General features: G+C 46.9%; 1 protein-coding gene across 1 annotated transcript in view; it reads right to left on the minus strand.

Annotated features, from left to right (window-relative positions):
* Window positions 1–14,058, minus strand: part of EXT1 (exostosin glycosyltransferase 1) — a 301,860-nt gene extending 287,802 nt beyond the window's left edge. Inside the window, exon 1 of the mRNA XM_081505276.1 lies at window positions 12,263–14,058. Within this exon, the coding sequence (XP_081361402.1) occupies window positions 12,263–13,224 (962 nt within the window). The 5' untranslated portion in view covers window positions 13,225–14,058. The remainder of the gene's footprint in view (window positions 1–12,262) is intronic.
* Window positions 14,059–15,832: the final 1,774 nt, after the last annotated feature.

Consider the following 15,832-nt stretch of genomic DNA (forward strand, 5'->3'; position numbering starts at 1 on the left):
GGGGAGAAACAATGGAATACCTTCCCTCTGCTTTTTTCCCCTTTGCTTTTTAATTAAATGATAAATCTCAATATGAATTCATTAGAAGCCTGATAGCTCAATTAAGCACTGTGTTACTATATACTCTGGGGCAACGCTTCAATATCAGTTAACAAAGTTGGGATGTAACCTGAGCAGGAAATGAAAGCCAAAAGTTATATTCGACCTACCATTTGGGAGAAAAATTGCAATTAAGGGGGGACAGAAAGTCCCAATATCTACAGACTGTTAAAATTAAATGACAAAAACACCATAATGGTTTCTCCTGTAGCAATAAATTCTTTAGATTCACATTACATAGGAAAGCCTGTCAGTTCATTTTAATTTGGTTTCACTGATAGCTTATTCAACAGAACAGGAACAAAAAAGAAAAAGAAAGAAAAGAAACTACTGTGGAGGAGGAGAAAAAGGTTATTGGAAGAAATATACCCTTTGGAAATAAAAAGAAACTGGGTGAATCAGTAAATGATGCACTTGGGGAAAACACAAAGACAGGGACACCTATAGACCATACACTGAATAAATGGTTAACAGCATTTTGATTAAACATAGTAATCAAATAAATAAATGTTAAAGAAATGTAATTCAACACATGTAAAATAAATGAATAAGTGTGATTTGCTAACTAAATTGATTTTTTAAATTTATAAATGAACGTAACTTGTTTAAATAAATGTAATTTCTCCTTTTCACTTATCCAACAAAAACGGAGTGTCCAGTGTGGGCCGGTCAGGCACAGTGCTAGGCTGTGAAGATGCAGCAGTGAGGCAGTCCAGTGTCACTTTACGGACAGGGCCTTCTTGCCCCCACATTTACTGTAAATGCCCCACTCCCATTCTCACTGTGCATCTACATCACGTGGTGAGCGTTTCTAAACACCTGAACTTCATCCCCAAACAGTCTGATTGGCCAGGAGTAGGACCTTGGCTCCATTTCCAGAAGCTCCCCAGGTTGAGATCTAGTGCCTTCACCCCTTCCCATAGATTATTTTCTTCCCAGGATCTAAAGCTTTCTAACATAGGCCACAATAGACATGGCTATAGTCTCCAGTCGTTAGACTGGGACCATCGTGGGGCAGGGATGTGTGTCTGTTGAATCCCCAGTGCCTGGAAAAGAGTAGGTGCTCAGTATCAGCTGAGTAAGTTCAGTGAAAAACCAACCTGGATCCTCCCCTCAGGGCCCATACAATTACTGGGGAGAGAGAAAAACAGATAGTTAAACAAATGGAAAAAACCACAGCCGTGCCATGGAGAACAGTTCTACAAGAGCCCACAAGAGGGGATTGTGACTAAGTCTGGGGCACCAAGGAAGTGGCTCTGGAAGAAATAAATGGAGCAGCGGACAGCTTTCCAAGACAGAGAGTGGAGGGCATGCGGGGAAAGGGAGGAAGAGGAGGAATGAGACTCCACTAAGAGCCTGAGGACAGAAAAGGCGGAGCTGCACCAACCCCAGCCCCTACCCCCACCATACTGTATGGATGAACCACGAGAAGCCTCCACGGCAAATCCGAGTACGATGGTGGCATGGTCCTATGTTTATCAGTGCTGCTGTGGATGATTTACACCAGTCTGTCTGGATGCCGGCATATATGCAGGATGGATGAAATCCATTCCAGACTTCCACCCGTTAGTTCCCATGCTGGATGCCCCTAGAAAAGGGGGAACAGCAGGACGTGTGCCCCAACGCGCCATCCAGGGCAGCCTCTAAGCTATAGATAAGCGGCGGCTCTTCATCCCTTTATGGGCACCTTCCCTCTCTAATTCCCAGAGTCCACACTCCACCCCTGGGGCAGCTCTTTACCTGAGCCCAGGGCCCAAGTCACTTGGAAGGCTAGTCAATCAAGAATAACTAGCATCACAGGCCCACACAGCAATACCAGAAAACTTCATATTTCTCATTACAGTACTGATACGTTCATAAAACCCCAGAAATCTGAGTTAGCAAAACATACCAGAACTTTGATACAAACCCCAAGGACACCCCTTGCACCCCAAGCCCTTGGGGAACTTGCTGAGCTTAGTATTAATAGATAAGCTTTCAAATAGAGAGCTTCTTTTTAGGGCCAAAAAAATATTTTTATTTTCACCACAGGGGTTAAAAAAAAAGTTACAAAACTCATTACATGCTCCCCTACTTTCTTAAACGAAGGCTGCTGTACACAAGTGATGGCTTGTGGTCGGCGCTATACCATGGCATAGTTTATCTGATATTTACAGAAGCTCTGGTTGGTGTGACAGCCACAGTGCCAGGTGGCAGGACTCACATGCACACTTATGGGGTATCTGTAGGTCACCACAGGGGTTAAAAAAAAAGTTACAAAACTCATTACATGCTCCCCTACTTTCTTAAACGAAGGCTGCTGTACACAAGTGATGGCTTGTGGTCGGCGCTATACCATGGCATAGTTTATCTGATATTTACAGAAGCTCTGGTTGGTGTGACAGCCACAGTGCCAGGTGGCAGGGCTCACAGGCACACTTATGGGGTATCTGTAGGACACGCTCAGGCTCTGGGCCAGCTGAGCTTAAATTGCAAGGCTTCTTGAATGGATAAGAAGATGTGGTACATATTTAAAATAGAATATTACTCAGCCATAAAAAGGAACGAAATTGTGCAATTTGCAGAGATGCGGATGGACCTAGAGACAGTCATAAAGAGTGAAATAAGAAAGAAAAACAAATACCGCATAGTATCACTTATATATGGAATCTAGAAAAACAATACAGATGAACTTATGTGCAAAGCAAAAATAGAGACACAGATGTAGAGACAAACATATGTATGGATACCAGGAGGGAAAAGGGACAGTGGGATGAATTGGGAGACTAGCACTGATACTATGTATAAAATTAGTAACTAATGAGAACCTATGGTATAGCACAGGGAACTCTACTCAAGGTTCTCTAGTGACATAAATAACAAGGAAATACAAAAAAGAGGGAAAATATATATATGTATGGCTGATTCACTTCGCTGAACAGCTGAAACTAACACAGCATTGTAAAGCAACTACACTCCCATAAAAAGAATTTTTTTAAAAAAATTGCAGGGCTTCTTTACTTCTTCTGGGTGTTATCACTTCCTGGTCTGCTTCCTTCTATTTGGGTTGCCAGCTGTCCCTTCTTCCCAGACCAGCCTTCCCAAGAAGTGCTCTCTCTTTAAATTGATTGCTTTGAATCTGCTGTGGGCTAAGAAACCAGATTACCAAGTTGGTTAGAACTGCCTCCTCTTCAGTAAGATGAAATAAATTTTAGGTGAGAAACACAAGTGATACTCCATAAATCATTCACACTATTGTTGACGTGTGTGTGTGGTCTTTATGACATCAGCTCCAGCTGTGCAGAAGCAACAGACACCAATGTGAAGAGCCAACATGAAGAACGCAGGCGCAGAATGCTGACGGCCTTTGGCTGGTATCCCTGCTGTGTGCACTTAGGAAAGTCACTTATAAAGATTCTCTGAACTTTGTTCTGCATCTCAAATGCATATCTTCCTGCTTGGATGGACATAAAGATTCAAGAAGACACCGCCCATTACCCAGCACATGGTATGCTCTCAAGAATGCTATCATCATCATCAACCAGGCTCAAATCTGTCAGTGCCAACAGGATACAGCTTCAACAGTGTCTACCACAGCCAACTTCCCCTAACCACAGTCCCCTGTTTCAGGAAGCAACTTTAGGCTGCTCTTTGCAAAAGGATAGCCACCAATTCAATCAAGAATGACAATCTGACAGGGCAGCCTTTTAACTGCTGAGATCGCCAGCAGACCCAGAGACGTGGCCTAATACGAATGGCTGTCCCTCGAAGGAGTAAGGATCCCCAGGGCAGCCAATCAGGCTGGTTTCATCCAGGGCCTGCATGAGAGAATTCAGGAAAGACTGGCCCATGATTGGCAGACACACACAGGGACAGAGGTGCCAGCCAGGGCAGAGATGAAGGTCCAGATGGAGATACCCAGGTGTTGCGCTGGGTCCTAAGAACTCACTGGAGCAGTTCCAGTCCAGCTTCTGTTCCGTGTGTCCTTCACAATAAATCCTGTGACATAAGGTGGTCTGAGTAGTACCCTGCTCTTTGCAACCTAAGGGCCTGTGGAACTAACCCATTCACATGCGGTATCCTTCCAAAAGTTACCCTCAACCTATCAGGGTGCCGAAGTCACCTGCAAAAGTGACCATCTGCATTCTTGGAGCAGTCGCCCAGGGAAATTGGAGGATGTACTGGCAAGGCAGTGCCTGACTGCCCAGAGACGCCCCCCTCCACCTGCTCACACCCTTGCCCCAGCCCACCTGCAAGCTCCAATGCCCATCTACAATTTTTCCACAGCCCACAGAAACAATGGGTGGCCTTCCAGAGCACCTACCACAATTTCCTGAGGATTACACATGAAGAAAGAGGTGAGCAGTTATTTCTGTGGCTTAGTTAAGAGCCAAGTTATGAAACGAAGCAACCTCTGTGGCTAATTAGAAAATGGCAGGAAGATGGTTTTTAATAAACATCAGCACCTTGTAGAGCATATTAGCATTTACCAGTTTTTGCATCAGAAGCATTCACCCACATACCTCCTTTCAATGCCCCTGTAAGGGGTTATGATCCCCACTCACAGATGTGAAAACTGAGGCTGAGAGCTTCAACACCGAGTCCAGGAATGTGCATGGATCAGTGACTTCCCTGGTCCAGGGAAGGGCTCTTTGCAGGAGACAAGAGGGTACACAAGACAAGGAAAGTTCTCCAAAATTCTCACTGCTGCTCAAAGCAATTATGATGCAAAGAGAGCCTAACTAGGCGTAAGGAGTTTGGTTCACTTTGTTGTCTGTCTTGGTTTTTTGTTCGATTTTTTTCTTGGCCACACAGAGAGGCTCGCAGGATTTTAGTTCCCTGACCAGGGACTGAACCCAGGCCCTAAGCAGTAAAAGCACGGAGCCCTAACCAATTCCCCTCAGACTTGTAAATCACTTAGAACAGTGCCTCATTTGCACTTAGAATCCCAGATCTGACCTAGACACCCCACCGGTAAGGCCACCTGCCTCAATTCACCTCCAAAGAACTATAAACTCAACAACCAAAGAGAAGAGAGATGAGGGACTTGGAGTGACTGATACAGTTAACTTAAAAAATGACACCTATTCAGGTTAGGCCCGCAGATTCTGGGATCCCAGGAAAGGATTGTAGAATGCAGGAAGGAAGAAGTTTGCTCAATAACACAATAGAGGTTTTTGGCTCCAGCAAAAACAAAACTTCAAAGGGACCAGAGCTGTGGGAGCTTCAAAGACCCCCTGCAGGACCAATTAACACCTACAAATGTTTATCTAAGCAGTCATTTCATGATGGCTACTTCACTAAATGGGTGCTCAGACTCACCTCAAGAACAGCTATTCATCCAAAAGGGATCTGGGTGGGGGCTGGGAGAAAGGAAGTGCTGTATTTTCTGATAGAGACCTTGTTCAAGAAGAAAACAAATCCTCAGTACAGTGAAATTCATCACAGGCCCAAGTATAATAAAAGATGGGAAACAAGTTCAATCTGTTAAATAAGAAAATGGAAATCAACTATGATACAGCCATGAGTTACTAAAAAGAACTATGCAGCCATTAAAAATCCTACTTTAATATTTTAATAGGATTTTCCTATTTAGAGGGAGAGAAAAATGCTCTGGGATAATGTTAAGAAAAAAGCAACATGTAAAAATACATTTAAAGTCGGATTCTGACTTTATAAAACCCACAGACGAGGCTGGCCAGAAGTTTGTTGTATTCGCTCCTGGATGCCCCAAGCTCCAACAACTATGTGTCTGGCACAAACAAGAAACTTAAAGAAAACGTGTCAGATTCATTATTTACTATTAATTAAGCAGTAATTAACATATCTATATAAGGTACTTGGATACGCAGAGACAGAATGACATAATCATAGAGGTGTACATGTTGGTTATAAAAGTCCATCTTCTGAAGTTTCATAACAGTGGTGAGCTCTTATTGCGAGGATTAGAGAAGAAACTTGTTTTCATATTCATAGCTTTTGCATTTGCCTAATTTTCCACAAAAGCTCTGCATGTTGGTTGTGGTTGTGGTAGTCACTCAGTCATGTCCAACTCTTTGAGACCCCATGGGCTACATAGCCCACAGGCTCCTCTGTCTATGGGGTTCTCCAGGCAAGAATATTGGAGTGGGTTGCCATTCCCTTCTCCAGGGGATCTTCCTGACCCAGGGATTGAACCCAGGTCTCAGGCTCTGCGTAACTTTCATAATTTTTTAACCGCTGTTTTTCTAATGGGATCCTGAGGGTAGGGAACAGTGGTGTGCTATACTCTAGAAACTTGGCCGGTTCTGTCAGAAGTGGAACCTTCCAGGGGGTCTCCCAGTTCTACAGGATCACACCTTCTTACCTGGGGCAACGATCACTCCTGTACCATCTCACAGGTTCATTGACACCTAGTACAGGGCAAACCCCACAGGGTGCTATCAGTGAGGGCAAAGGTCACATACAATTCACTGCCTCACTTTGCTGGGAAGAGCTTTGGGGGAGAATGAAAGCCAGAATCTACACAGACAAAGTTATTAACACCCCTTGAATGGAAGAGTTGAAGTTCAATGTTTTTGCTGTTCGGTCGCTAAGTTGTGTCTGACTCTTTTCGATGGCATGAACTGCAGCACACCACGTTGATAAATGGGCCATCTTGATCCCATCTCTGAGCCAAATTTTTCCTTGGAAAACATATATAGAAAGGAAAGCAGTGGGGGTGGGGAGGATACGATGCACAAAGGCTGGAATGATATTAAACTCACTGACACACAACTGTGAACAGGTAGACATTTTGTTTGGTTCTTTAAGGTGGTAACATCCTGTAGGGGAAAGAGCACTGTCTTCGGCATTCAGAATGCCTGGTTCGAACACCGCCATGTCCTCACCAGATGCACCTGTGGCTCTTTACTTGACCTTCTCGAGGCCTGCACTCCTATCTGTAAAATGGGAGATTTTACACTGGTTGAAAGGCTTAAGGTGCTAATAAAGGCAACTTTCCATCAGGCACTGGACAAATGCCGTGCAATTGTGAGGAAGTCCTTGTGCATTAGAGAAACTTGGTCATTGGGCAGAAGCACTTTGAAGGAAAACCAGATGGTTGTTGGGCTCGAGGAAATGTGAACTCCCATGTTCACATCAGAACACAAACATGCTCCAGAGTCTGGGGCATCCAGTGACCACTGAGCCAGAGAGGTTCCTCTGAAGAGGTGGGAAAGTGGCGGTCACGAGGGAGCAGCAGGTTTCAGAGAAATGAGAGGAGTCACACAGCTTGGGCTGTAGCCCCCATTCAGGCACCCACAAGCTGTGCAGCCTACGATGATGCACCTCACCAGAGCGGGCCTCAGCTTACACACCTGGAACATGGCCTGGCGAGACACCCGTGAGCAGAGGAGCCAGGCCCTACCAAGCACAACCTTTGGTGTGACTTTAGCATAGCCAAGCTCATTGTCAGCAGGTGTCTCATTGTCATGGTTCTGGGGAGGCACATTCACAGGGCTTCCAACAAAGGGAACACGCATTTTGGCCAAGTCTGTGCCATCCAAAGCTAACGTCACAGTCACAAGGATGACCAACAGTGGCCTCTCACAGGCAGGGCCTTCCTAGCAAGCCATTCTCTGCAGGCTTAGCTCAAGGATTCTACTGGCAGCTGCCATCTGTTGAACTGGACTCAATCAATCTGCAATGTCCTTAGAAGTAGCACACAGAACCCCAACATTTAAGGATTCCTTACAAATGAGGTTCTTGGGCTCTCTTCAGAAAGCATGTTCAGAGGAATTGAGAAAAAGGCAGGATAACGGGGAGGAGTGTTAGAGAAGTTTTAGAACCTCAGTTCAAGAAGACACGATTGCCAACTTCAAGATTAGCCTAGGGCTGGCCTTAGCTGTGCTTTTGTGGTTTATTTTAGAAATGTGTTTGTGCTACCGTACACCTGTGGAGGACAGGGTGCTAATATTTTACATTTAAAACCTGAGAAGCACAATTTCCACCTTTCATTTCTCCAAGGCTCCCTGCTGGATCACGAACTTGCTGTCGTGTCTGGGAACATAGTGTGGGAAAAGGGGGAATAAACACATCATTTACTTGTACACATTTTGTGCTTGCCATAAATGCATCTAAATTCAGCTTCTCATTCAGTGAATCAATTCCTTGAGGCCAAACTGAAAGGTTCCCACAACTCCTACTTAGACACAACAGCTCCAGGGACCTCCAACTTAGTTGGCAATGAAAAGAAATATGCAAGCCCGAGAGCAAAAGTTCTCAAGTCTGACAATGCCCTTTAGTAGTTGCTGTGCATCAACCCCTAAAACTAGATGACAAATTATCCATGTATGTGCTTTCTCCCCCCACCCCACAAAGCTTGTCCAAAGTCTTTATTAGCTTCCCAAATGAGTCCAAGAGAAATCCTATAAGAAACACCATCAACAAGGACCTTCCAGTGGCTGGAGAGTTTTCAAGTGTGTCTGTAATTAAAGATAGAATATTGTAGGTCAAGGGAGAGAAAGTCAGAAAAAGATTTACTTTCTAGGACTACCCCTGCCACAAACCAGTTTTCTGACCTTAAGCAAATCCATCAGTCTATCCCTCAGTTTCCACATCAGTAAAAGGAGGATGTTTGGAAGTTGAATGATCACTTAACCTCGGGACCCTTAAAAATACCAGGATTGTGAGCTTCAACAAACACAGGAAAAAGGTGTCCAAAGGGCCTGCACAGAATCCTGCCTGTTACCAGAAGAGCGCCTTAAAATATTCTCCACCGCTTTCCTCGGAGGGGTCAAAGATAGAAGCCACCTCTCATTTCCTTCTTTCTTCTATTTCAGAAGGCCAAATTGGAAGTTTCACAATAATGTCCTCTGAAGGGATCTGAACTACGAAGTTCATGCAAAAAATACAGTCATTCTGTAAGAATGCATAAGAAGCTCAAAAGATGTAAAACAGAATTTCTCTAAAGCCTCATTACAAATCATATAATCACCGCATCAACTTCTTTTAGCCGGCGTCATCTACATCTGTGAATATATGTAACTGATGAAAATTAATTATGAGTGTCATAAAAATGGATGTTCTAATATAATCCTAGACGTCTGGGTCACAACTATTGCTCTATTACAAGAGAAGAGCCTTTCCCTTTATTCCACGTAGCTTTTCTATACCTTAACCAATAAATGTCTGCTTTTCACAAAAGTGAAGGTGAGATGAAGAAACTAAATATTTATTGTCACTTAAGACTAAATTTCACTAAAAGCAACTTTTTTAATTGATACACTTGTACATATTCTATGGTATCCTAACTTGGCCATGAGACCATAAGTTTTCAATCTAATTATCATTCCCCTAATTCTAAAGCAAAGTTATATGTAGTTACTTGTGGCAGCAAATTAAACTGAAGCATTTTCAAAGACACTTGCTAATAAAGAAAGGAAGTAGATGAAAACGGATTCTGTTTTCACAAGCCACTATCAAGTGAACGCTTATAGAGTGCCCTGAAGCCATCTAAAACCCACTCCACCAAAGGATAAACTAAGGTTCAAGATGATGAATCAGAAGTCACACCATGAGGCAGTATGAGAAGTCGAACTCAGATGACTTCTATAGACCTAACTGCAACATCCTCCTCTAGAATGCTGGAACAAGGTTAGCATTTGATTGGAGGAGTTCTGTGTCTGACACATGCACGGCTGACTTCCAGAAAACATCAGGATAAGTAGCAAAGTACAGTAGTTGGGCTTACTTTAGAGCACAAGACAGGTTGCCTGCTGTGTGAGCATTCTCACCATATCAGAGCTCATTCTTCATCTTCATATCTTCCAAAGTCAACGCAATAAGCAATCATGTTTGCAAACACCATTTCTCAACGATAAAGCATCCAGATAACTCAGTGAGAGGAATGAGTTAAAACTACAGGTCAACAAGGCCAATGAATACAAACGTTCTACAGCACCATCCCATCCCAGGAAACAAGGTTAGTGCTGGAAAGTATGCAAAAGAGGAATGAAGAAAATCCAGAAGTGGCTGTGAAAGAAATCCCTGCTCAGGAGAAACAGGCAACTTGCCTTCCTCACTAAATGCCACTTTTCAAAGGAGACTCAATCCTGAGGGCCTGACCCCTTGTGGCCTTAAACATAAACCAAAACAAGGGCGTGGGTGTCAGATTTCTTGGTGCAATCACAAAGGGGTCAAAAATTAGGGAAATTTAATGAAGCAAAAATTAAAGTTTCTAGAAAACGAACCCCTCCTTCCCTCTTTGCCAAAATCTCTAGAAAAACGCTTCAGCAGAGAATGTAGACATTTAATATTCATTTGAGGCCTAGGAGGGTAAAGCAGATATGATTGTTGTATCAGATAGAGGGTGTTTCCCAAATAAATGTACAATTCCAATTTCTTAAGGTAAGATCTCAGGTCCAGCTCCTTTAGAAGAATGAAGACCATCATGATCTTTCTACGAAATTCAGTGAGACTGCTTTAGACTGAAAGGTTAAGACTTCATCTCGAGTTACTCCACCATAAACCAGACAAAGAAATTCTTCAAAGGCTATGAGCATTTTTTTCTTACAAGCACCCATGGGAATAGGTCAATGTAAATGTCGTGTAAACAAAGCGTTCATTACCAACCACAGTTTGTTTCTTTTGTGAGAAAAATTGAAGCCAGGGCAACTGCACCCAACATTCACAGGTAACTGCCCCTGAAGCAGAGGACAATTTAGATTCATAATTGACCCTACAGCCTCAGGCTTTGCTTATGCTTGAAAGGCAAGAGGTGCTGGTGGTTAGGGAATCCCAGTGTTTGATCCCTTCTCCTTTACTGTCTGCAATCAAGTACAGGAGGACTTGAACTTCCCTTCCAATACCTCCAACAGAGGCCTGAGTGTCTGAGGAAATCCACAGACAACAATCAAAGCTTTCATTTCAAGGCCCTTTCCCCACCATGCCCCTTCCTGTTCCAATCAGGTCTGCGAAGCATTTCCCCTATTCTGCATTTCATGAATCAACTGCAAAATCTGCCAACCTCTGCCAGTTCCTCTTGTACTCAGCGGAGAGGTTCCCCTTGCTTCCTTGGGTAGCACAAGGCTGCTCTGGTTTTTAACTGGCGTAAGGTGGAAATGCACCGTAGGAGCTCACTAACTCTTTCAAAGCCAGATACAAGTTGAGAAATTGGAGCTCCCACCCCATCGAACAGGAAACGGACCCTCCAAGCTTAGGTTAAAGCCCATTGGTGGAAACTAGTTTTGACCCCCCCACCCCCAGCCCAGTGTGTCAGTTATCATCACTGTGAAGGAAAGGAAGAGTGAGAAAGGCTACAAAGTCTCCAGCTCAGTTACTTAGCAACTGGACAAAACTTGCTTCACTCCAGAGGGTGAGGAGGCATCTCACTGCCCATTCAGAGAGTAACAGTCACTGATTTACATGCAAATTTATAAAGACAAAAGGGAAGAGGAAATCTAAATTAGCAACTTGCGTTTACAGCAGTGGAGGTGAGGCCCGGATTTACAAACAGCTTTCTCCCAGGAGGGGAGGCAGGATATATACATACCAACAAGCACACATGAATGCATGCATGCATGCATGCATGCAAGATCACAGGCCCTAACCAGCTTACAGTCTCCCTTCATAAAAGTCAATGCCATCTGGGAGTAGGGAAGAGACAGGCACAGAAAGTTTAGGAGCTAAAATTAGAGCACTTCCACTACTAACACACATTTAAGGTTTACGGAAAGATGACAATTGGAGGATGGGAGAATTCCAGGGAAAGCAGCTTCCCCTCCCTCCTCGTGAGAACAGCAAATAAAGCATCAATCTTGGGTGAAAGGTCCCTAGATTGGGTGGATTCAGAGCCTCTGGGGTCCCTATAACCTCTCACAAACACTCTCCTGGCTCCGCCAGTGAAGCGCAGGTTCCAAACTTGGATCAAACCCACACCTTTCATAGAAGACACATCACCCTGAAGGTTTTCCAAGCAAGAGGGATACACTGTCACCTACTTGGCCCAAGAAAGTGCTCCAGGCTTTTCCGTTTGCCCGAGGAGCTCCAACTCTGGGTCCTCAGCTCCGAGCCACACACCAGAGAACCAGGCTGCTCCGTCCCAGGCTTGGAGCAAGAGGAAGCGGACCGGAGGGGCTCCCCTGTCCCACCCTCATTCCCCAACCCCACACCTGGACCCAGGAGGGCAGGGCCTGGGGCTAACCCGCTGAGGCCCGTCACTTACTTCTCATACTCGGTGTTGTCTCGGTCACAGCGAGAATCCTTGTGCTTTTGCCAGTCTTTGCCATGCTTGCAGGTGGTGAGCAGCACTACGTCCTCCCCGTTATGGACGTGATATAAGGCATTCCTGGTGTCTGACCCTATCCCTGTCAGGTACCTCTTCCCCTTGAAGACCAGCATGTACTTCCTGAGAGGAGGGATAGTGTTAAACTTCAAAAATCCCCTCTCCCCTCCTGTCCTGGGATGATCCTTAGAAAAGAGGGGAATAGAAACATCAAAGTTGGGTCGGAAGTTTTCAGTACTGATGCTGGCTTTAGCCAGCATCGCCTGGCCGATGTCAAACCCCACGTCCTCGGTGTAGTCAGGCCAAGTGCCAGAATATAAATTAAAAATTAAATGATTCCTACCGTTGTTCCACAAGTGGAGACTCTGCACTTTGGATCTCAAATTGTGCACATACTGAGGTGACAACTGGTCTCGGTCTAAAGTGTCCAGACTCAGGACAAAGAGGCACGCCTGGCTGGGGTCCGAGGTATAGAACCTGGAGCCCTCGATGGCCGCTAGAATGTTTTGGTAACTTTCGGCGATTTTCTCCCCTTTTTGCTGTGGGTAGACGTAGACTTTGAAGCCGTTTTTCTTGCAAAGGGTGAAATCGAAGCAGGACTCCATGCGGCACTTCTTGCCTTTGTAGATGCTCGAGTTGGCCTCTCGCTTCTGCCGGGGCGAAATGTGCACATTGGAATCCTCGTTTTCCAACTGATCCCAGGGAACGAAGGGGCGCAGAGCGTCCGGGAAGCGGGGCCAGAAATGATCCGGACTCGGGTGGTGCAAGCCATTCCGACCGCTGTGCTCTTCTCTCCGGCTGTGGCTTCTCGATGCCCTAAACTGCAAGCCTCCGAAATAAAACAAAAGGGCGAGACAAGAGCCAGCTGAGAGCAGGATGAAATAGCGTTTTTTGGCCTGCATGTGTCCTGCCTGGGTCAAGAGGATTGTAAATAAACACAAGAATCACCCAAGTTTCCCAATCAACACTTTCAGCTCCAGTCCGCCATCTTCCCGCCCGTAAAGACTTCAAACTCTCCGCTCCCACCTTCTCTGGATGCCTTTCCCCAAGCCGTGGACTGATCCAGCGCATGTGGGCGATTTCTTTAACTTTCTCCCCTTCGGTCTTTCATCTTTGGGTTGCACAATGGACGGGAGAGAGCGGGGCGGAATATCTCGCACCCAAGGCGGGCGAGCAGCGGACTGTAATTCTCTTGCATGCAAGAAGACCGAGGAAAAGAAAGAGAGGGGGGAAAAAAAAAAAGCTCCCAATGCCCAATCAATGGCAAGACGAAGTGATTTCCTTGCCTCTCGGGTTCCTCCCGGCAGCGTGGAAAACGAGCCCCTGGAAAGCAACTTCAACTCATCCAGGCTCTCGTGCAGAACACTCCGGTTCCAACAAGTCAGCCGATCCCCGGGTTCAGCCGGCTAGTGCATCTTGCAGCTGGGGCGCCGTAACCTCACAAATCCCTGCATCTCTCTTTATCCCTTCTGCAGCGGCTCCGAGACTCCGGCGGTGTTTACTCCTGCGCTCGCGGGGCCGGCCCCCGGGACGCGCGGCGGCCCGGCTGGAGGAGGCTGGAGGCGGCGGCGGCGGCTCTGGGTGACGGCGGCGGCGCGTCCTCCCCGCGGGCAGTGCCGGCCCCGAGCGGCGCTTCCCAGGCCCCCGCGCGATCGCTGCCGACCGCCGCGTTCGGTCGCCGAATGTTACCCGGTTCTGAATGTTACACTTACACATTCCATTCCCGACACGACAGCGCTGACCTCATCCATCCACGCAGCCCGCGCTGCCATTGGCCGAGCGTCACGTCCGGGGGGGGCGGTGCTTCCGCTGCGCCCATTCATAACCCCCGGCCACCGGCAGAGGCGCCGGCGCGGCGCTGTGGGTGCGGGCGGCGCGGGGACCCCGGGGCGCCTCGGCTGGGCCCCCGCGGGCGGAGCGCGGGGCTGCCCCGTGAGATTTCCGCGGCCCTTCGGCGCGCCGGGATCCGGACCCCGGCCTGGGCCGCACCACCTGCAGCCGCAGCGCCGGGAAACCAGCGCCTCCCAGAGGCGCCTGCGGGCGAGCGGAGACAGGGGAACCGGGGACCGGCGGGCACTTCCCCGGCCCGCTGCTCCGGCTGCCCCGGTCGTCCTCGAGAATTCCTACTCCTCGGCTGCCTGCCGGGAACGCCTCCCCGAGCGGGCGGCGGGGAGTGTTCGGGTTCCTGGAGAAGGATGCTCGAAAAGTGGAGCAGTGGGGCGAGCCCTTGGGCTGCAGGAGGAAGAAAAAAAAAAAGAATTCATAGAAAGCGACCGCTGACCAGAAGGATGCCTCTCTCTGCCCACCTTCCACCCTCTGAGGGCCCCAAATTTTCCTTCCTACAAAGCATTTAAATAGGTCCCTTATCCGCTACGTGTTTGCTGTGTCGCTTCAGTGGTGTCCGACCCTTTGCCACCTCCATGGACTGTAACCCGCCAGCCTCCTCTGTCCATGGGATTCTCCAGGCAAGAATACTGGAACAGGTTGCCATGCCCTCCTCCAGGGCATCTTCGCAACCCAGGAATCGAACCCATTATCTCCGGCGTCTCCTGCATTGCCCATCTTTTTTCCTTACTCCCAAGGAACCACCCCAATCCCCAATAATAAAGAGGAAATAGTACAATCGAAAGGAATCATTTCAGTTCTTCATGTCTGTCTGTGCACTAAGAGAAGACACCTATCCCAAATCCTCAGTAACTTTCCGCGCATCCTTTCCTAGCTTCCCGAAGCCCTTTGTCTATTCTGTAGAAAGCTTCCAAGAGATCCAATCACACCGTGGAAAAAAGAAAGATCTTCTAATAGCTGAGAATAACCCGGTTGATTGAAGCTCCTCCCAGTACCGAAAGTGATATTACTCTCTTTTGCGGGGAGGGGGGGTGGTTTTTAAGGAGCTGCCTCTGAGGGATAGATGACTGGTAGAACCGCCAGCTGTAGATGAGACACTTGAGGCAGGAGATGACCTTTTTTACCATTAGTGCAAGCTAGTCCTTCCTTCAGCTGCCCTCCCACACCCCAGCCATAAGCCCCTGCTACCTCAGGGACCCATCACTGGACAAATCAGATAAAGATCCAGAGTCTCTCTAAAGATCCTCCAAGACTGCAAAGATGTGCTCCCAAACAGTACTTCTGGTCAAAGCCAAGTCCCTGGCCTTGGAGCCTGAATTCTGCTTTACTGGGAACACCTCCCACCCTCTTCTCCAGCCTAAGTCACAGGGGCCTGGCCAAACTGGACAAACAGTTGCCTAGGGCAGCAAGCTGTTTAGTGATTGTTTATTATGGGAGGGACTGAGAGCTAGGGACAGACACATCCCAGCTTCCCCCAAGGCTGAAAAAAAAAAAAAAACTCCAGCGGGTGTGGACAAAGGGCATGGTTATAATGAGGGAGGGTGAAATGATCAAGTGGAAAATTTTAGACATTTGTTGTCTCAGATTTGCTTTTAATAAAGGGGTGAAGGGGCCTGGGTGGGATGTTGCTGTACCTTTCTGAAGTCTTGCCCTATCTCTGGCCTG

This window comes from Giraffa tippelskirchi, chromosome 6 (genome assembly GCF_054371585.1).
Source record: "Giraffa tippelskirchi isolate mGirTip1 chromosome 6, T2T-mGirTip1v1.2.pri, whole genome shotgun sequence".
Classification (NCBI taxonomy): domain Eukaryota; kingdom Metazoa; phylum Chordata; class Mammalia; order Artiodactyla; family Giraffidae; genus Giraffa; species Giraffa tippelskirchi.